Source organism: Panthera pardus, unplaced genomic scaffold, assembly GCF_024362965.1.
Source record: "Panthera pardus isolate Hobbes unplaced genomic scaffold, ASM2436296v1 HiC_scaffold_6, whole genome shotgun sequence".
Lineage (NCBI taxonomy): Eukaryota > Metazoa > Chordata > Mammalia > Carnivora > Felidae > Panthera > Panthera pardus.
The window spans coordinates 46,830,066-46,852,540 of record NW_026526991.1 but is presented as its reverse complement, the minus strand read 5'-3'; the positions used below and the strand labels follow the sequence as shown (position 1 = coordinate 46,852,540).

The window sequence follows — 22,475 nt, the reverse complement described above, 5'->3', positions numbered from 1 at the left end:
GACTGAAACCCTAAGACATGAAATATTTGAAGTTATCCCAAGAGGGAGAAACAAAAGAAATGAACAGAAACAAGTTTTCCCTTTGTGCTAAAATCCATAGTATTCCAAAGTTAATATTTGTCTTTTAACTGGTAAGTTTACAGATTAAATAACTTTTATCTTTAATTAAGGTTTATTTAGCATATAAAGTTCTCATCATAGTTTTTTTTACATAGTTAGGTTATGTTAACGTACATTACATTACTTTGAAAATTGCCTTGCCTGATTTTAGATTGCTAACATCTTTTGATGAAACTAGTATAATGTGATGGTAATGTATGGGCTTTAATGTAAACATAGCTAATTTAATAAGGAAAAATAAAATTTGCCCTGTAAGAAAAAACTGAAATTTTACATTATTATCCATTGAATTCAGAGTTGCCATGAGTAGATTAATAGTTTTGGCAAGTGTTGTTTTAAATTATTATTTTTATAAAACACTAACATTAGGTGCTCCTGGGTGGCTCAGTTGGTTGAGCATTCAGCTTCGTCTCAGGTCATGATCTCACAGTTAGTGGGTTTGAGCCCTGCAGCTGGCTCTCTGCTGTCAGCACAGAGCCGGCTTCAGATCCTCTGTCTCCCCCTCTCTCTGCCCCTCCCTCACTCATGCCTGCTCTCCCTCTGTCAAAAATAAATAAATATTAAAGAACACATTAAAACAGGATTAGGTTTTTTTTGGTGGGGGGTAAAAATACATAATAAATAGTTTTGCTCCCATTTTGTAACAATCATGAACATTTAAATTGGAGCTGAATGTGTGTCACTTAACTATTCTTGAACATCAGTTCACTTGATAATTTTATTTTATGATTAACCTAATTCCTTGCTAGATGATAAAGATTACATTTATGGCAGTAAATATACCTACAGTTTAAAAAATCTTTCTCATTTGTTATGTTTGAGAGACATACTTAATATCACTGGTACATATAAATTGGTAATGGCAATTAACATTTTTGGCCTAGAGTCAGGCATCTTAAAGTATTTCAGCCAAACATACAGTGTAAGGTGGTCCACATTAAGTAAAAGTATAGCACCCACTAGCTTTGTATTTGTGATTAGACATAAAACCAAAGATGGAATGTAGGTTTTCATTATGTGAATTCTTTTATGTAATAATACTAATTTTTAGTGATTTATTTTCCTTGAAAATGTTTTCTGTCCTTATTAGATTGCTTTTTGGAGGTAATCCATAGGGGTGTGTTTGTGTGTGTTGATTGGTTTTAATAAAATTGATTCATGCTTACTATGAATTTAAATTAAAGGTTTTTATTATCCTCTCCCAAAGCAAATTTCGTGTGATGTTAAATAATTGTTCTAAATTTGAACTTTTAGTGGTTAGCAACTATTATATATTAATTCAGTAGGATATGTACCATTTCCCTAGGGTAAACATTTTACTGAAACAGGTGAGAGACATTTGTCTCGAAAAGATAATGTTTACAGCTTCTTTGTAGATACCACTTTTGAGTTTTTGATCTTTTAATTTTCAGTTTACAGTTTACATTTTTGAGTTTACATCTCTAGGGACTCTCACCTCTGCTTCAATGACTTTTTTTTTTTTTTTTTTTTTTTTTTGGTACCTGAGGTGCTTAGTGCCTCATCATTTTGGATTTATTTATCTCTGTCCAAGTTAAGAAATAAGCTCTATTATTTCTCTGCTTTAATGTAAAAAAATAAATAAATAGAGCATTATGAAATTAGAGTATTGAAGGACAAAGGCATCCAGAAAGTTGGCATATGTTGCTACTCTTCCTTGGAGTAAATTTTAAATAGAATATTGAGTTAAGTTTGCATCTATTAATCATCCTGAGAATATATGATATATTCCAGTCTTACGGCATAGAAATAAACCTCATAAACTGAATGAATAACAGTTCTGATAAACAAACCTTAGGAGGAGAATGATTTGAAATTACACAACTGCATCTGAATTAATTGGGTATTTCTGAGACTAATAGAGTATTTAAAAGAAAAAATATATCAGTTGAAGGCTGAAATTTTTTTGTCCACTGTTTTATTGACCATAAGTGTCCTCTTTGTGTGTGAGGTCTGGTGTACAGTTTTAATTGGAGAGAGTATAAGAGTTTTTTATATTTAATAATTTTTTAAAGTATCTACCAGTCTAGCCCTCCCTAGATGGTTAAGAGAAAGATGCATTATGATATTAAAATAGTACTTTTTGTTTCTGTTTTATGTGTATCATATTGGATATTTTTGCTGCTGTTCATATGTTTACATGTTAGTAATTTTGACGGCTTTTGGATAATTCCACTCTAGAGGGAGAACTGGTGGGCGGTCCTTCCTGTGACACGACCCTTGAGTGACAGTTCTATTTGATTGCCTCCAGTACTGTGAGGAAAGGACACGACTCTATGGTGAGGACTGATGGACATACATTATCTGAGAAAAGAAACTACCAGGTAAGATCAGTTTTTTTTTTCCCCCTTTTTGTCTTTTGATCATATTGCTACATTGAACTGTTTAATATGTTATATTTAATTGAAACCAGCAAATTGGATATACTCCAATATGAAAACTTTGGCTTATAATTTAAAATGCATGTGTTGGCTTTGACAGCTGAAATAGTTGGGAACATTTAAATCATGCTTATGGTAAATGTATATTTTGTTAGTGTCAACGTAATTCTTTATGTATATGTCAAAACTTAGATTATCTGGTACACAATTTATGACTCCATGGCTGGGTTCAGAGCTAGTATTCTGTAAAACAAAGTGCTGAGTGTGTGTGTGTGTGTGTGTGTGTGTGTGTGTACATATATATATGTACACATACGTACATATTATTATTCCTGGAGGAATAAACCTGAATTCTTAGGCTATATTCAGGGTTAATAGAGCATCACAGATGTGTAGACAAAATTGGTTAGAATATAAAAGAAATAGAAATGCAACATCCCAGGGTGCTCAGAGACCCAAATTCTATTGAATTTCTCATTAGCTTGCTATCCTTATAATGTTAGATTCTTGTTTTGTCATTTATTTTTTTTAATTTTTTTTTTAACGTTTATTTATTATTGAGATACAGAGAGACACAGAGCGTGAGCAGGGGAGGGAGACATAGAATCTGAAGCTTGAGGGAGCAGGAGAGGGTGTGGGGAGACATAGAATCCGAAGCAGGCTCCAGGCTCTGAGCTGTCAGCACAGAGCCTGATGCGGGGCTCGAACTCACAAACCGCGAGATCATGATCTGAGCCGAAGTCGGTCGCTTAACCAACTGAGCCACTCAGGCGCCCCTTGTTTTGTCATTTATTAAGCTGGTTAATAGTATCCATTCCCTACATGTAGCATGTAAAGATGCTAAAAGGTGGTTGAAGTGTAATATTCCTCTTTCTGAGGTTTTAAAGGAAGGTGAATTTTAAAGATAGTGGTATGAAATAGTGATTAAAAAATTTTTTTTGAATTTCATTTTTCAAAGAAACTCTCCTTTTTTAATAATAACATTACCAAATTATGCAGTAATTCAGAGTACAGAATAGTTCAAAGCTCAGGTAAGGATAAGCTGTAGGCTTTCTGCATGGGTACATACATGTTCAGCTTCCCTCACACCCTGCCACCTACCAGTTTTGTTCCCTCTAGGCTGTTGAAGGCAACTCAGTGTTATAGCAGCAGCTTTGATTCTAACCATTTCTCTGCTAATCATTTATTTTAGCTCAGTTAATCTTTTCTTCCCTCAAAGTGGAAAGGTAAATAGTGGAAAAAATTGTGAATGGGTCTTCGTGGTGTTTATAGCAAAGATCCTTTGATTACAAGATTTAGATTTACTTGTTTTAGGTTCTCATTTGGGCACTGTGCCTAATAAAAATAGTGTCCAGTTGTTCTTCCTGTCACTTGCTATCTGAAGTTTCTTGCCAGATCTTTATGATTTTAATAAGCCGTAGTTGTGGCTCTGCAGACACAGTTCTCCCTGTAACCTTTTCTATCTATTCAGGGTTCTTACAGACTTGACCAACATGGCCTTTGCTCATTTTCCTACTTGCTCTAGCTCCTCCGGCCTCACAACCACTTCCAAGTACCTTGACTCATAAGAGTTTAAGTGGTCACACTGCTTGGGCTGTTGCATCTTTTGATAGGTTCTGCTAAATTATTTTAAGAGTATTGTGATTCTAGGCTATGTGGCTTTTTGGTGCTCATAATCAGGTTGGTAAAGTGTAAGTATAGAACTTTTGTATGGTTATACAGTATGGTAATTTACTTCATGGAATCATTTTAATATAGAATTCCAAAATTTTCATTAAGAAAGGAACAAAATGACATTGTATTTTACACATGAAGAGATTTTCTAATTCCTGCTAACTCTACTCAAAAAATACTATATTGTTCCAGTTACATTATTTACCAATAATCCAGGTTCTTTAGCTTCTTTGAAAAAATTCTTGGTTAGAGTTTTTCTGTCTGAAAATATTTCTCCTTTTTTATTGTTACTTAGTAACACTTAATACATGTTGAAATATTGTTGGAAACAATTGTTTAAATCTCCATTGCATAATTATTTTATTTTTGAAGACTCTTGGAAAGGACATATATAGAAATATAATTTCCCTTTCTGATGTGATGATGAGTATATTAAAAGCACATGGGAAATTCAAAATAATATCAAATAAATCACTTGTATTTGTATGGGTAGCACTAAAAGTTCATATATGCTGACACGAAATGATTTGGATTTTTTTAAAAATTCCATTTTGAGGAATTTTGTTTTTTTCATGGATAAGATAGGATTTCTTTGTACCAGTGTTTGCACTCAGTTCATCTTTCGTGGGGTTTTGTTTTTGAAGGGCACTTGATGATTTATAGTGATATTTAGATATCCTGATAATAGTAGGCTAATATTCCAGAGTTTAATAAGAAAGATCTCTAATTCTCATTTCCTTGTAGACCTGATAAAAAGCCTTAGGAATTTAGCTTAAGAAAATGTATTCCTTCACCTTTGTGCTAAAAACTAATGACTTTCAAATGGGTGTTGGTTGAAGTACTGATTTTTATACTGGTATTTACTTTGTTTCATTTCTTTCTATAAATTTAAACCCAGTTAAGTTTTTGGAGTTTGAATCAAGTAGTTGAATTTTATTTGCTTAGACTGCTATATTATTAGTTCATGTGAGAATTTAATTATTTAAATGGTTCATAGTTCATTCAGTTTTGAAAGGATTGCCAAGCTTTTTTCAGGAAAATATAATCCCCCAGTTTTGCCAGTATTTACTTATCTTCCTTTAATTTCTACTAATTTATTTCAATGATAAGTATGTACAAATCCAACCATGCTAATTACTAATTTAACTCATCACTGGCTTTCCATCTCATATGTAATAAAACCAAACTCTTAAACTTTATACAGTATTTCCATATTCTGACCCCAATCTGCATTTATTTACCCTTCCAATGTCTCTCCTCTGACTTCCTAGTATGAATTTTTTTCAGTTAGGAATACAAAACTGATTTTAATCTCCCTACCATACGCTTTTACACTTAAGCCTTTACTTGTTTTAGTTCCTCTTCATGTAATGCCTCACCTTTGTTTCACACGGTTCAAGAATTAGGTATTATTAGTACTTCCAGAAGTACACTTATATGAGCTCAGTGTTCCTTTTCTTTGCTCTCATAACCTTTGTAGATACTTATAGTTTAGTGTTGACCGAATACATTGTAAGCTATCTATTTGTCCTTGTCTTCCTGTAGACCTGTGCTAATACTGTAGGCACTAACCACAAGTGGCTATTTAGATTTAAATGTATTTGAATTAAAATTTAAAAATTTTAGTTTTCCAGTTGTATTAGCCACATTTCAAATGCCTAACAGCTACTTTCCTTTAATGGCTACCATATCAGACGGTGCAGATGTAGAAATTTTAGGTCATTTCAGAATATTGTCTTGGACGGTACTACTGTATGAGCTAGAGCTGTATTTGTTCATCGTGGAACTGCCAGTACCTACCATGGTTTTGGGTAAATAATAGTTGTTTAATGAATGTTTCAGTAACGTTAAATAAAACGAATTAAGTGAAAGAAAGAAATTGTAGAGTGTGCTGGGTAACATAACTACTGATATTTCCAAGATTTTTAGATGTTACTCTGAATGGAACTTTTTATAATATGAGGTCATTGATAATGTCATGTTGGTTAGTTCATTGTTACCTATAAACTGAATCTAATGCATCCTAATCCGTATGTTCCTGAAGAATACTTCACAGTTGAAACTGCTGCATTAACTTTGTGGGATATAACATGCCACAGAATTATGGCAGTGATTGTATTGTCATTTCCTTCTCCCTCCCCCATCATTAAATATTTTATTTCCTTTTTATATTTTAAATCACAGAAGTTACAGGTATGCGTTGCAAAAACTTTGAAGAATAATGGAAATATAAAATAGGCTGAAAGTTTACCTTAACTGTTTAGTGTATATCTTTTCAGATCTTTTCAAATAACGACGTAAGTGCAAATGTTATTTGTTGTCTTTGTTTCTAACAAATTAGCATTTTTCTGCAGCTTGCATTATTACACTTAATGGAGAAGTTTCCATGTGCCACCCTTCCCTTGCCTCCTTCTCAGAAGTAATCACTAGTTTGAATTTTCTGTTTCATTCTTTTTATTTTTACAGTTTTGTAACATGTGTGTTTCAGTGTATACAGGTGCATCTTTATGTATTGTGAGGTGACTTTGCCCATATATTTCATTACTTGAAATAGGAAAAAAGAACGTATTTCTAGCCCACCCAGAACAATTTCCCAGATATGGCCAAAACACTAAATACTTATCTCTCAAGTATTCACTCAAGTATTTCTGCATAATAGAAAGCATTTAAAATACAAGTTGCTTAATTATTTTAACACAAATACATCAGTAGATATGTTTCCTTTTGGTGTGCAAGACAGTTATACAGCACGATATACAAATTACATTTTTATTTTTTTATACTGCAATAAAAATGTAATGTAAATAAGGAATGATGTACCCTGTTTCTTTTATTCTGAGTTACATTTTATTGAAAATTTATATTTTTCTGCTGTCAGGATACATCTTACAACATGGTATCTTAGAGTCATAGTTGTAACATAGTAGCTTGTAACCATTCATTGATACCTTCTAGTATGATTGAAAACAGCACCAACATCAAAGCATCTTAGAATCTGTAATATGTTAAAGTGTGTTAAAAATGCATAATGAATATAAAGAACACCTAATAAAGTGAACAAGAATTTTCTTTCAAATGGGTACGTAGCAATTCAAGAGTCGTCAGAGTAGATCTGATACCTAGAGCAGAAAGATGGAGGCTTTCATCATTGTTGCTGTTTGGCACTGCATTAAGGTAAACAGGAGTTAGCTGAGGAAGGAATTGGTTCAGAAATCGATGTCTGAAACCAATGAGCTGGTTCACAGTTTATTCTTCCTTTCTTTTGAAACTCTTGTAAACAAATGGCTGTACCCTATTGTTTGTGGCCAGAGATGAAGCAAGGGTATAGAAGACATTCAAAATGGATGACTATTAAATTCACTTGCAGTTACACAATGAGGTTAGTGCCTATAATTACACTTTTGAATGTGATGCTTCTGCTTATGTCATGATCACATTATCAACAACAGAAATCCTGTTGACTCCATGACTTGAATATTTTTTTAATAAATTTTGACATTTATTTTTTATTTTTGTTTCCTCCTTATTTTTCTTCCCCTGGCCAAGAACATAAAGTTAAATGAATTCCCAAGGCACTCATCGTTGGCTCATAATTACAGGATGCTAACAATGTTAGCCTACTTTCATTGCATTATATCTTCTGATACTTCTTTTCCATCTTCTGAAATCATCAAATGAGGTGATTTTTTCCAGAAAGCAAGTTTCATCGAGATACATGGTATATGGTACCCTTAGTGTCTTAATAATGTTTTCACAGTGCCCCTAGGCCAAAAGAAGTAACTGAACAGCTCTGTTGAGTAATTAGGTCTAAGCCACTTAACAGTAGTTAGCATAGTATCTTGACAGATAACTGCTGTGTTTCCCCAACATTTAAAATATCTGGCAGTATCTGTATTCACTGTAGTGCTCCTGTTGGGAAATACATTCTCTTTCGGAAAAAAAAAAAATCTTCATTTAAGTAATTTGCTTCATTCATAAATATTAGTATGTGTTCATCATTAAGTCATTCATCATTAGGAAAATTAAAACATGAGTGCAGATAATTCTGTGAATCAGAAAAAATACAGAAGTAAGCAAAATTAATTTTCAAAATATACTCTAAGGCCTTGCTTAGATTCTGGGATGAGGGCAGGTTAGTTTTTAAAATCTTTCTGAATTCCCACATAAAAGTAGATCAACTGGGTAGCAAAACCCAAACCATGAAAACATTTATAACAAAACTTGGTGATGTGGTATCCCCATGAACCCTCCCAAATGTAAGCAGATGAGAAATAACCAAAAAACCCACGTGTATCTGTTTCAGTACATAAGAAGGTAGAGAAAAGCACTGGGGTATCTTGACTGAGAATAGAAGCACCTCCGAGTGGTGAACAACCAATTTGAAAGTGATTATCCAGTTTGAAACTGGGAGAGATGTTGCCCACCTGTATATTGGATCTGTGTAAAGGACCTGTAGTGAGGCCTAATGTGAGCAGCCTTGCTCTGTCATCTCTCAAGATTGGCCTACCAGTGCTCCCTTCCAGGATTCTGCTGAGAAGTTTCTGGGAATAGAATCATGATTGAGCAGGATAGAGACAGCAGAGACAGAGTAAAGAGAACCTCTAGATAAAAATGAGAGAGGAGGACAGAGCCAGAAAATCTCAGAAAACAGCCAGATACACACACACACACACACACACACACACACACACACACGTGTGTGTGTGTATATGTATATATATATGTATATTATATGTATATACGTGTGTATATATATGTATATAAGAGAGCTTGAACAGGGGAGAGGGGCAGTGGGGGAAGGGAGAGAGAGAGAGAGAGAGAGAGAGAGAGAGAGAGAGAGAGAGAGAGAGAATGAATGAATATCCTAAGCAGGCTCCACGCTGAGCATGGACCCCAGCGTGGGGCTCCATCCCATGACCCTGAGATCATGACCTGAGTCAAAATCAGGAGTCTGATGCTCAACCCAGTATTTTTAAACGTTACATGAAAACAACTGAAGAGGGAGCTTGATGAAGTTAGAAGAGTATTTTGAACCAAGCCATGTTCTCAAAATTCAGGAAACTTAAATTCACAAAAGCCCTTTCAAGAGTATTTTTAGGAGTGTTTTTAATAATTTTGAGTACCTCGACAGTGTTCATACTGATACGACATTTGACGTCAAAGTTTTTTTAAAGAATTTAAAAAACTGTGTAAGACATTTCCATATTGAAATCAAGTAAGTGAAGATATTTTCCCATATCTTTAAAAAATTTTTTAATGTTTCTTTTTTAATTTTTGAGAGAGAGAGAGAGACCGAGAGACCCTGAGCAGGGGAGGGACAGAGAGAGAGGGAGACACATAATCTGAAGCAGGCTCCAGACTCTAGGCTCTGAACTGTCAGCGGGGCCCGAACTCACTAATGGTGAGATCATAACCTGAGCCAAAATTGACACTCACCAGACGGGCTGAGCGACCCTGGTGCCCCTACACTCAATTTTTTGTAGATTGATTATTGTATCCATTAATGTTGCTAAACTTTTTATTCTTATAATTTATCTGCAGGTTCCTAAGGAGTTTTCATGTAGATAAGCATATCATCTGGAAATTGCAGTTTTGATACTTTTATTATTAAAACTTGATTTCTGAACTCTATAATATTTCTGATACATTGTTGAAGTGTTAATAGAAATCTTTTGTCTTATTTCTTGTCTTAAAAGCTTTAAGTTGTCACCAGTATGATATTTGCTGCAGTATTTTTTTGTGCGTGGATATACTCTTATCAGGATAAAGAGATTTTTTTCTGTAGCGCCTTTTTCATATTTAAGATTGTTGACTATATCCCTTTTCTCTTTGTCAGCCTTGCTACAGATTTGTCATTTAAAATTTTTCAAATCTATGAGATTTTTCTAGTTTTCTAGTTGTTGCTGATTTCTCACGCAGTTTCACTGTAGCTAGAGAGTGTAGTTAGTATGATACCACTTACCTGTTTATGAACTTGGAACAAAATGTGTATTGATCGATTGGTGGGTGTATTGCTGTTTTTCCCATTAGATCATATCTGTTAATCTTGGTGTCTGTGTCTTCTTTACCCACATATTTGCCCATTATTATTCACATATTATCATTATTCATTCCTTTGTTAGATCTGGATTCTATCATATTTTTTCTTTAATTATTATATACATTCTTGTGTTTAATGTGTGATAAATCCAGCAATTGGAAATTGCTACAGATCATTCTTTTTTTTTTTTTTAATTTATTTTTAATGTTTATTTCTGAGAGAAAAAGAGTGTGCGCGCATGAGTGGGGGAGGGGCAGAGAGCAAGCAGGAGACACAGAATCTGAAGCAGGCTCCAGGCTCTAGGCTCTGAATTGTCAACACAGAGCCTGATGTGGGGCCTGAACTCATGAACTCATGAACTTGTGAGGTCATGACCTGAGCTGAAGTCGGTCGCCCAACCAATTGAACCACCCAGGTGCCCATCTGGCAGATCATTCTTAATGTCTTTTGTTTCTGCTGGTTTTCACTTGTGGTACCTTGTTTCCTTGTGTGTGTGTTGTCACCATTTCATGTTTCTTAGCTGTGGGAATTTGTTGAGGACTAGGTGGAAGGACATCCCCCAAGGGGATTTGATTTGCATTTGCTTTTGCCAGTGCCTAAGAGTCTACCAGTCCAGGACCAGTTAAAAATAAAATGTTACCTTAGGTTGCAGTCCATATAGGTAGTGTGAATTCAGGCTGGTTTATGGCTGTTGATTCTCAGAAGAGCTTTCCTTTACCTCTTTCTGCCTAGCATCAAAATCATGATATTCAAGTGCTTTCTTCACTAAGAGGTTATTACAATTATGGTATACCCGTTTAAGGTACTTGCTTTTTGAGAAGGTCTTTTAACAGCTTTTCTACCTTGGGCAAATTCTCCTTTGGGGATATAAACTTGTGTCTTCTCTGAACTCTAGCTTTTACTTTGTTTTGAGGTGCTGAATTTCCCTTTCTCCCTTAACAATTCATTTAAAAATAAAGATGTAATCTCTGTGTTAGTTTTCACTGATATTTTGTTCACACTGTATCTGCATTTGTGAATAAGGTCTGGCATATGCTTAGTGAATATTTGTTGATTGGCTGAACCAATACTTCATGGAACATTTTTAAGTTGGTTTTGAGTGGAGCATTTTGGTTTTTGTGTATAGTATATCCTAGTACCAGAAACATGATCTTAATCATTTTCTAGATCTCAAGTGAAATTTCACTTCTTACGGGAAGCATTTCTTGCTTCTATTCTATATTCTCATTGTTCATTGTAATTTGAGGGGGCTTATTATTTCTGCTTCTTATCATCATCCATAATTGAAAACATCCCTTCCCATTCTTTCTTTTCTCTTTCCATCCTATCTTTCCCCTTTTTTCTCTTCTTACAACTTTTTTTTCTTCCCTTTCTTGTCTGCCTCCTTCAGTTCCCTTTCCTTTTCCCTCCTTACCTTTCTTTATATTGTCATTTTCCTTTTACTTGGAGAACTTTAAAAAAATTTTTTTTATTATGTGTAACCTAGGCAAAATTATTTAAAGTAATTAAATTTTTATTTAAGGAATGACACATGTTGTGGTTCCTTCCACAGCCTATCATCTTGATTCTTCCAAAGTTTATAATCTTCAAGATAGCCCTTTTAAAAAGAACTTTTGCTTAACCCACAATTGTCATGTCCGTTAGCCCACAGTTCTTTTAGTTGGGCTTCTTTGATCGCTACTTGAATATGAATATCCTCATGACATACTACAAAAACTTCCAACCTATAATCTTTGGGACCCAATTTCATCAAGCAGTTTATTTTAGGGCCGCATTTAGAGTCAGAGTAAATGGATATTTCTGGTCCTCAATTTCAGACATCCTGTACACATGCATAAGTTCAAATTGTATTTACTCCTAAACTATCACACCCTAGAATAGTACAGATCTTTATATCTTTCTAGATACAGATACAAAGATCTTACATCTTTCTAGATATACCAATTACTAAGATAAAAAAAAAAATAGGGGGACCTGGGTGGCTAAGTCGGTTAAGCACACGACTTTGGCTTAGGTCCTGATTTCACAGTTTGTGGGTTCAAGCCCTGCATCGGGGTCTGTGCTTACAGCTCAGAGCCTGGAGCCTCCTTCGGATTCTGTGTCTGTCTGTCTGTCTGTCTGTCTGTCTCTCTCTCTCTCTCTCTCTCTCTCTCCCCCTTTCCCTCTCATGTTTTGTCTCTGTCTCTCCAAAATGAATAAACATTAAAGAAAACACTCTTTTTTAAAATTGACTGTTAGGTCTTTTATAGTATCTCTGTCAAGTACCTCTTTCCTACATATCTAACAAGTAGTTAGTTCTGTGCTTATAGCAAACCACATTTTTACTCTTTGAATTGTTTCTGACAATGTGAGTCTACAGGATAAAGAGCTATCAGAAAAGACCTTAACTAAAAAACATTTTTGTGGGGCGCCAGGGTGGCTCAGTCGGTTAAGCGTCCGACTTCGGCTCGGGTCATGATCTCATGGTCTGTGAGTTCGAGCCTCCCGTTGGGCTCTGTGCTGACCGCTCAGAGCCTGGAGCCTGTTTCAGATTCTGTGTCTCCCTCTCTCTCTCTCTCACTCTCCCCCGTTCATGCTCTGTCTCTCTCTGCCTCAAAAATAAATAAACGTTAAAAAAAAATTTTTTTTTAAACACATTTGTGATGCCTTTCTGATAGTGATGGATTCTTTCACATTTTTTATGTCTGTAATAGTCTTTATTTGATCTTCATTTTTGAAGGATTTTTTTGCTGGGTATGGAATTAAAGATTGACAGGTTTTTTGTTTTGTTTTTAGTATTTTAAAGATTTTGCTCTAATGTCTTCTGGCTTAGATAATTTCTGACAAAAAAAAACCTGCCATTTTGTTTTAAGTTTATTTATTTATTTTGAGAGAGAGAGAGTGCATGTGCAAGTAGCAGAAGGGCAGAGAGGAGGGAGAGAGAGAATCCCAAGCAGGCTCCACACTGTCAGCACAGAGCCCAATGCAGGGCTTGAACCCATGGACTGTGAGATCAGGACTTGCACCAAAATCAAGAGTCAGATGCTTTTAACCAACTGAGCCATTCACCCCCTTGTGGGGGGGCCTTTACATAATCCTCTTTATATAACATAACTTTTTCTTTCTGGTTAGTATTAAGTTTTTTTTTTTTTTTTAATGTTTATTTTGAGAGAGAGAGAGAGAGAGAGAGAGAGGGAGAGAGGTTGCTGGGGAGGGCAGCAAGAGAGGGAGAGAGAAAATCCCAAGCAGGCTCAATGCTGTCAGCCATCAAGAGTTGGATGCTTAACTGACTGAGCCACCCAGGTGCCCCAGTATTAAATTTTTTTTTTTTATCACCGGTTTTACAGATTTTGATTATGCTGTGTCTTGGTATAATTTTCTTCATGACTCATGTGTTTGAAATTTATTGAGCCCCTTGAATTTGTGTTTAGAGATTTTATCAAATTTGGGAAATTTTATCCATCACTTCTTTAAATGTTCTCTCCCTGTTTTACTTTGGTGACTCCTGTTATACGTATAGTAGATCACTTGAAGTTGTCCCACAGCTTACTGATGTTTTAAATTTTTTTCTTTCCTCTGTGTGTTTTTTTTTTTTAGTGTTTTATCTAATTTTGAGAGAGCACAAGTGGGGGAGGGGCAGAGAGAGGTGGACAGAGATCCGAAGCAGGTTTCACTCTGACAGCAGAGGGCCTGATGAGGGGCTTGAATTCGTGAACCGCGAGATCATGACCTGATCTGAAGTTGGACATTCAACTGACTGAGCTACCCAGGTGCCCTGTTGCCTGGTAGTTTTTGTTTGGATGCCAGCCCTTGGAAATTTTACCTTTTTGGTGCTGTATATTTGTATTTTTGCTAATATTCTTGCGCTTTCTTGATGACAGAATGTAGTTAGAAGCTGTTTGGGCTCTTTGATACTTCCTTTTTTTTGTCTTTTAATTTTAAGGTGTTTTACACAGAAACCCAGTAGCCTTTAGTCTAGGTCTAATTTTTCCCAACTGTACTCTTCTGAGTATACTGTACAATGCCTTGTGAATTATATTTTAATACTCTGACTTGTGGGAACAGCCCTGTGTGAGCCCTGGAGGTTGTTACCACTCTTTTTCTAGTCTCTGGTACTTTGCTCCATGCATATGTTGATCAGTGCTTAGCTGAAGCTTCCAGAGACACCTTGTTTGGGTCTTTAGAACTCATTTTCGTTGCAGCTCTCTTCTGTCTGGTACTCTCTAGCCTTTTGACACCAGCTGCCTTGGCCCACCTAGACTCAGCTACACTTACTCAATTCGCGGTGGACATTTCTGAGTTCCACCAGGGCTCCCTCTCACTGCACTGCAGCCCAGAAACTCCTCCAGTCTATAAGCAAGGCTGTTTGTAAGCCTCACATTTACTCTTTTCTCTTCTTTCAGGGGTTGTCTTGAGCTGCCTTATGTTCTATGTCTAAAAACCATTGGTTAATATATTTTATCCTTTTTTAAAATTTGTTTCAGGTGAGGCAGGAGAAGACCATGTTCCTACTACTACATTTTGGTTAGAAGTACAAATTACAAGATTTCATTTTTTTTTTTTAATTTAAAAAAAATTTTTTTTTCAATATATGAAATTTATTGTCAAATTTGTTTCCATACAACACCCAGTGCTCATCCCAAAAGGTGCCCTCCTCAATACCCATCACCCACCCTCCCCTCCCTCCCACCCCCCATCAACCCTCAGTTTGTTCTCAGTTTTTAAGAGTCTCTTATGCTTTGGCTCTCTCCCACTCTAACCTCTTTTTTTTTTTTTTTCCTTCCCCTCCCCCATGGGTTTCTGTTAAGTTTCTCAGGATCCACATAAGAGTGAAAACATATGGTATCTGTCTTTCTCTGTATGGCTTATTTCACTTAGCATCACACTCTCCAGTTCCATCCATGTTGCTACAAAGGGCCATATTTCGTTCTTTCTCATTGCCATGTAGTACTCCATTATGTATATAAACCACAATTTCTTTATCCATTCATCAGTTGATGGACATTTAGGCTCTTTCCATAATTTGGCTATTGTTGAGAGTGCTGCTATAAACATTGGGGTACAAGTGCCCCTATGCATCAGTACTCCTGTATCCCTTAGGAGTAGGTAAATTCCTAGCAGTGCTATTGCTGGGTCATAGGATAGGTCTATTTTTAATTTTTTGAGGAACCTCCACACTGTTTTCCAGAGTGGCTGCACCAATTTGCATTCCCACCAACAGTGCAAGAGGGTTCCCGTTTCTCCACGTCCTCTCCAGCATCTATAGTCTCCTGATTTGTTCATTTTGGCCACTCTGACTGGCGTGAGGTGATATCTGAGTGTGGTTTTGATTTGTATTTCCCTGATGAGGAGCGACGTTGAACATCTTTTCATGTGCCTGTTGGCCATCTGGATGTCTTCTTTAGAGAAGTGTCTATTCATGTTTTCTGCCCATTTCTTCACTGGGTTATTTGTTTTTCGGGTGTGGAGTTTGGTGAGTTCTTTATAGATTTTGGATACTAGCCCTTTGTCCGATATGTCATTTGCAAATATCTTTTCCCATTCCGTTGGTTGCGTTTTAGTTTTGTTGGTTGTTTCCTTTGCTGTGCAGAAGCATTTTATCTTCATAAGGTCCCAGTAATTCATTTTTGCTTTTAATTCCCTTGCCTTTGGGGATGTGTCGAGTAAGAGATTGCTACGGCTAAGGTCAGAGAGGTCTTTTCCTGCTTTCTCCTCTAGGGTTTTGATGGTTTCCTGTCTTACATTCAGGTCCTTTATCCATTTTGAGTTTATTTTTGTGAATGGTGTGAGAAAGTGGTCTAGTTTCAACCTTCTGCATGTTGCTGTCCAGTTCTCCCAGCACCATTTGTTAAAGAGACTGTCTTTTTTCCATTGGATGTTCTTTCCTGCTTTGTCAAAGATGAGTTGGCCATACGTTTGTGGGTCTAGTTCTGGGGTTTCTATTCTATTCCATTGGTCTATGTGTCTGTTTTTGTGCCAATACCATGCTGTCTTGAGGATTACAGCTTTGTAGTAGAGGCTAAAGTCTGGGATTGTGATGCCTCCTGCTTTGGTCTTCTTCAAAATTACTTTGGCTATTCGGGGCCTTTTGTGGTTCCATATGAATTTTAGAATTGCTTGTTCTAGTTTCGAGAAGAATGCTGGTGCAATTTTGATTGGGATTGCATTGAATGTGTAGATAGCTTTGGGTAGTATTGACATTTTGACAATATTTATTCTTCCAATCCATGAGCAGGGAATGTCTTTCCATTTCTTTATATCTTTTTCAATTACCTTCATAAGCTTTCTATAGTTTTCAGCATACAGATCTTTTACATCTTTGGTTAGATTTATTCCTAGGTATTTTATGCTTCTTGGTGCAGTTGTGAATGGGATCAGTTTCTTTATTTGTCTTTCTGTTGCTTCATTGTTAGTGTATAAGAATGCAACTGATTTCTGTACATTGATTTTGTATCCTGCAACTTTGCTGAATTCATGAATCAGTTCTAGCAGACTTTTGGTGGAGTCTATCGGATTTTCCATGTATAATATCATGTCATCTGCAAAAAGCGAAAGCTTGACTTCATCTTTGCCAATTTTGATGCCTTTGATTTCCTTTTGTTGTCTGATTGCTGATGCTAGAACTTCCAACACTATGTTAAACAACAGCGGTGAGAGTGGGCATCCCTGTCGTGTTCCTGATCTCGGAAAAAGCTCTCAATTTTTCCCCATTGAGGATGATGTTAGCTGTGGGCTTTTCATAAATGGCTTTTATGTTTAAGTATGTTCCTTCTATCCCGACTTTCTCAAGGGTTTTTATTAAGAAAGGTGCTGGATTTTGTCAAAGGCCTTTTCTGCATCGATTGACAGGATCATATGGTTCTTATCTTTTCTTTTATTAATGTGATGTATCATGTTGATTGATTTGCGAATGTTGAACCAGCCCTGGATCCCAGGAATGAATCCCACTTGATCATGGTGAATAATTCTTTTTATATGCTGTTGAATTCGATTTGCTAGTATCTTACTGAGAAGTTTTGCATCCATATTCATCAGGGATATTTGCCTGTAGTTCTCTTTTTTTACTGGGTTTCTGTCTGGTGTAGGAATCAAAGTAATCCTGGCTTCATAGAATGAGTCTGGAAGTTTTCCTTCCCTTTCTATTTCTTGGAATAGCTTGAGAAGGATAGGGATTATCTCTGCTTTAAATGTCTGGTAGAACTCCCCTGGGAAGCCATCTGGTCCTGGACTCTCATTTGTTGGGAGATTATTGATAACCGATTCAATTTCTTCGCTGGTTATGGGTCTGTTCAAGCTTTCTATTTCCTCCTGATTGAGTTTTGGAAGAGTGTGGGTGTTTAGGAATTTGTCCATTTCTTCCAGGTTGTCCAATTTGTTGGCATATAATTTTTCATAGTATTCCCTGATAATTGTTTGTATCTCTGAGAGATTGGTTGTAATAATTCCATTTTCATTCATGATTTTATCTATTTGGGTCATCTCCCTTTTCTTTTTGAGAAGCCTGTTTAGAGATTTGTCAATTTTGTTTATTTTTTCAGAAAACCAACTCTTGGTTTCATTGATGTGCTCTACAGTTTTTTTAGATTCTATTTTGTTTATTTCTGCTCTGATCTTTATTATTTCTCTTCTTCTGCTGGGTTTAGGCTGCCTTTGCTGTTCTGCTTCTATTTCCTTTAGGTGTGCTGTTAGATTTTGTATTTGGGATTTTTCTTGTTTCTTGAGATAGGCCTGGATTGCAATGTATTTTCCTCTCAGGACTGCCTTTGCTGCATCCCAAAGCATTTGGATTGTTGTATTTTCATTTTCGTTTGTTTCCATATATTTTTTAATTTCTTCTCTAATTGCCTGGTTGACCCACTCATTCTTTAGTAGGGTGTTCTTTAACCTCCATGCTTTTGGAGGTTTTCCAGACTTTTTCCTGTGGTTGATTTCAAGCTTCATAGCATTGTGGTCTGAAAGTATGCATGGTGTAATTTCAATTCTTGTATTCTTATGAAGGGCTGTTTTGTGACCCAGTATATGATCTATCTTGGAGAATGTTCCATGTGCACTTGAGAAGAAAGTATATTCTGTTGCTTTGGGATGCAGAGTTCTAAATATATCTGCCAAGTCCATCTGATCCAATGTATCATTCAGGGCCCTTGTTTCTTAATTGACTGTGTGTCTAGATGATCTATCCATTTCTGTAAGTGGAGTGTTAAAGTCCCCTGCAATTAACACATTCTCATCAATAAGGTTGCTTATGTTTATGAGTAATTGTTTTATATATTTGGGGGCTCTGGTATTCAGCGCATAGACATTTATAATTGTTAGCTCTTCCTGATAGATAGACCCTGTAATTATTATATAATGCCCTTCTTCATCTCTTGTTACAGCCTTTAATTTAAAGTCTAGTTTGTCTGATGTAAGTATGGATACTCCAGCTTTCTTTTGGCTTCCAGTAGCATGATAAATAGTTCTCCATCCCCTCACTCTCAATCTAAAGGTGTCCTCAGATCTAAAATGAGTCTCTTGTAGACAGCAAATAGATGGGTCTTGTTTTTTTATCCATTCTGATACCCTATGTCTTTTGGTTGGCGTATTTAATCCATTTACATTCAGTGTTATTATAGAAAGATACGGGTTTAGAGTCATTGTGATGTCGGTGTGTTTTATGCTTGTAGCGATGTCTCTGGTACTTTGTCTCACAGGATCCCCCTTAGGATCTCTTGTAGGGCTAGTTCAGTGGTGACAAATTCCTTCAGTTTTTGTTTGTTTGGGAAGACCTTTTTCTCTCCTTCTAGTCTAAATGACAGACTTGCTGGATAAAGGATTCTCGGCTGCATATTTTTCCTGTTCAACACATTGAAGATCTCGTGCCAATCCTTTCTGACCTGCCAAGTTTCAAAAGAGAGATCAGTCACGAGTCTTATTAGGTCTCCTTTTATATGTTAGGGCACGTTTATCCCTTGCTGCTTTCAGAATTTTCTGTTTATCCTTGTATTTTCTTAACATTTATTTATTTTTGAGACAGAGAGAGACAGAGCATGAACGGGGGAGGGTCAGAGAGAGAGAGAGAGACACAGAATTTGAAACAGGCTTCAGGCTCTGAGCTGTCAGCACAGAGCCCGACACGGAGCTTGAACTCACAGAGCGCGAAATCATGACCTGAGCTGAAGTCGGCCGCTTAACCGGCTGAGCCACCCAGGAGCCCCCAAGATTTCATTTTTAAAATTTATATTTTGGTTGAGAAGACAGATGAGAAGTCTTTTCTGACAAAGAGAACAAGCTTCTGTGTCAGTATTTAGTTAAGGATTGAATACTTACTTTCTGTTGTGTAAGTACTGTGTAGTATATACACAGAAATACTAGACCTTTTCTCAGCACTTAAGGCCACTTGGAAAGACACATAAAACATGACATGTCAGTAAATATATTACAGCTCACATATGGCGTCATCATAGCTGTGATTCTCTTTAAACTAAAGCAAACAATTGCATGATTTCTCTTGAATTCCCTTACTGAAGATTTCCTAGAATCTGATAGACCCGTAAATACAGTAGCCATTTCCCTTCTCAGGTGAGGTAATAATTTCACTGGTATTTCTAGTAAAATATGTGTTCTGTAGTATTATCTCTTTATTGTTTAACCTGGCTCAGTAAATTAAAGACAAAATAGTACATACATATGCTAGTGAAAACTAGGAAGATAGTTTTTCAAAGATAAAAGAAAAAAAAGATCTTTCTCATTTAGGGCCAGAGATGCCAAGAGAGACTGGGACATGAAATTTTAAACCTTTTCTAGTGGGATAAAAGCAATGTAATAAAGCTGAAAGAATGTGATTGTTAGAGTAACAATTTTGAGACATTGTTCGTCACTTTCTACCTGTATTACTTTCAACCAGTTAGGTAAAGTTTCTGACACTCTTGATATTTAAGAGTGAAATCTTTAAAAGTTGAATGGTTTCCTTATAGAAACATTTCAGTTAACAAACAGTATAGAAGAATGAAAATAACAAATCACCATTAGAGCATCACAATAATAGATGCGAGCAATATCCATGGATGAATGGTATAATTAGTAGGCAGAAATTTAAGGATGAACAGATACTTGCATGCTCTCAAAGAATTTCTTTCAAAACATTCATTGTTTAAAATGGGAAAATAGTAATTTACAGATGAGAAGACTGGTGGATGCACCAGCTTAATCAAGATCAGGGTTAATCACCTATAATAAAGCATATTACCATCATATGCACTCATGTATATATCCATCATATAGGATGCACTTGAGAAGGACACATTATCTCTGCAGCGAGGTGGCTTTAAATATGTATAACCTCTATCTAGTCATGAGAAAACAAGACATACCCACAATGCAGAACACTCTATGATGTACTTAATTAACATTAATGTAACTAATGACATCAGTGTAGTGAAAGCCAAGGAAAAACTGAGGTAAAGTCCAAGGTTGAAGACTGAGGAAATCTAAATGTAATGTGGATTCTGGGATAGAAGAAAAGACATCAGTGGAAAAACTGGTGAAATCTGTATAAAGTTGTTTAGTTAATAGTTAATTTCTTAGTTTTGATACTGTGGTCAAATAAGATGTTGCCACTGGGGAGAGTGGGGCATATGGGAACTTGGTACTATGTTTGCAACTGATGTGTAAGTCTAAAATTATTTCCAAATAACAGGTTTTTAAAAAATGGTGACAGTGTTTGTGAACAGAGCTTGTTAACATGTAGTTGTTAGTCTTTTTTTTGATAGGTGGGGACCTCATTTTGATAGTGTGTGACATTCTTTTCTGTTGAGCAGTTTCATTTTTCCACAGAAAATACAAGTTTGAAGGTGGGGTAGAGGGCTGTTCTTACATTTGATTGGTAGTGTTCTGTAAACAGGTTAAGGAAAGAAAGCTGAGGATTAAACTTACAGTTACAAAACGTAAGTCTTTACTTCATCCTTCATATTTCAGGTCCATGTCTCACCTTTTACCTGCACTTTGGCTAAGTATCAAAATTTAGAGCCTATCCACTTGGGTTTTTTCGGGAGAACAAACCTTTGGTAGCTTATTGGAGTTGCAAGTCCTGGGTATTCTTCATGATAACTGCGATACGGAAATATCTTTGACCTATCTAGATTCTATAGACTCCACCCTCTGTGCATCAATTTGAGGTAAAAGTAATCATCTTATGGAGGTATTGTTCTGATTAAGTGAGGAGGGAGACACACACACACACACACACACACACACACACACACACACAGTGCTTTGAACAGTATTTATCATTCGGTAAGCATTCAGTACTTATTAGTGCTTACTTTGTAACACGCCCACTGTAGTAGACTGTTCAGGCAATGCACTGTTTGGCTGACTCCAAGGAGTTATATTCCCACGGACTACAGTGCAACCCAGTGGCTCTAAGTAGTATAATTCTTCCAGTGCAATTTTGTGATACAAAAGAGACATGCCTTATCTCTTGATATTAAACTGTAAGTCTCAGATACTCTCAAAACAGCTTTTAAAAAAAGGTAATCTAACTTGAGAAAAAAAATGAGGAAATGGAAAAAAAGTGTTTTATTCTCCCAGTCCTTATCTAGTACTTCTCATTGTATGGCACTCTAACCACTGAAGGTTTCTGGTAGTCTGTTAGATATTTTGGAGGTAGTTGTCAATTTCATTGTGAAAAGGCATAAAAACAATTTCATTCATGTTTCACAAATGTAAGTTTTAACAGTTTTTCAACATAATCCTGTTACTTTTAAAAGTAATTGTTGTGTTCATAAAATTTTTGCCCTGTGCTGTAAGCACTGCATTGGTCTGTTAGTGTCAAATAACACTCAGGTAATGGCATGCATGGATTAAGATGAGGACATCTTCGTGTTCTTTGTATTCATGTGTAAGGCACAATTCCAGATCTTGAGACAAATGAACAGACAATTTCTGTTCTGATGGAGCTGACATTTTAGAACATAGGAAGACATTAAACAAAATAAATAAAATACGTTATATATTATTTGTTGATAATGTTATGGAGAAAGAAGAAGAAGGGAGATAGAGAGTGCTTAAGAAGTTGGGGAAAAGGGTAGTGCAATTTTTTTTTTTTTTTACTTAGAGGTTTTTGGTTTTTTTTCTTTTTTCAAATTTTTTTTTAACGTTTATTTATTTTTGAGACTGAGAGAGATCGAGCATGAATGGGGGAGGGGTGGAGAGAGAGGGAGACACAGAATCTGAAGCAGGTTCCAGGCTCCGAGCCATCAGCCCAGAGCCCGACGCGGGGCTCG

The 22,475-nt window shown here is 36.1% G+C and overlaps 1 protein-coding gene across 3 annotated transcripts in view; it reads left to right on the top strand.

Moving 5' to 3' along the window:
* The window catches only part of CNOT2 (CCR4-NOT transcription complex subunit 2), a 130,386-nt gene that overhangs the window by 49,379 nt on the left and 58,532 nt on the right, over window positions 1-22,475 (top strand). For 2 of the 3 annotated variants that reach the window (XM_019455088.2, XM_019455086.2), the window contains exon 2: window positions 2,390-2,462. In XM_019455088.2, coding sequence (XP_019310633.1) covers window positions 2,390-2,462 — 73 coding nt within the window. Of the gene's footprint in view, window positions 1-2,319; window positions 2,463-22,475 lie in introns of all 3 variants that reach the window. The other variant, XM_019455087.2, reaches the window with a different exon arrangement.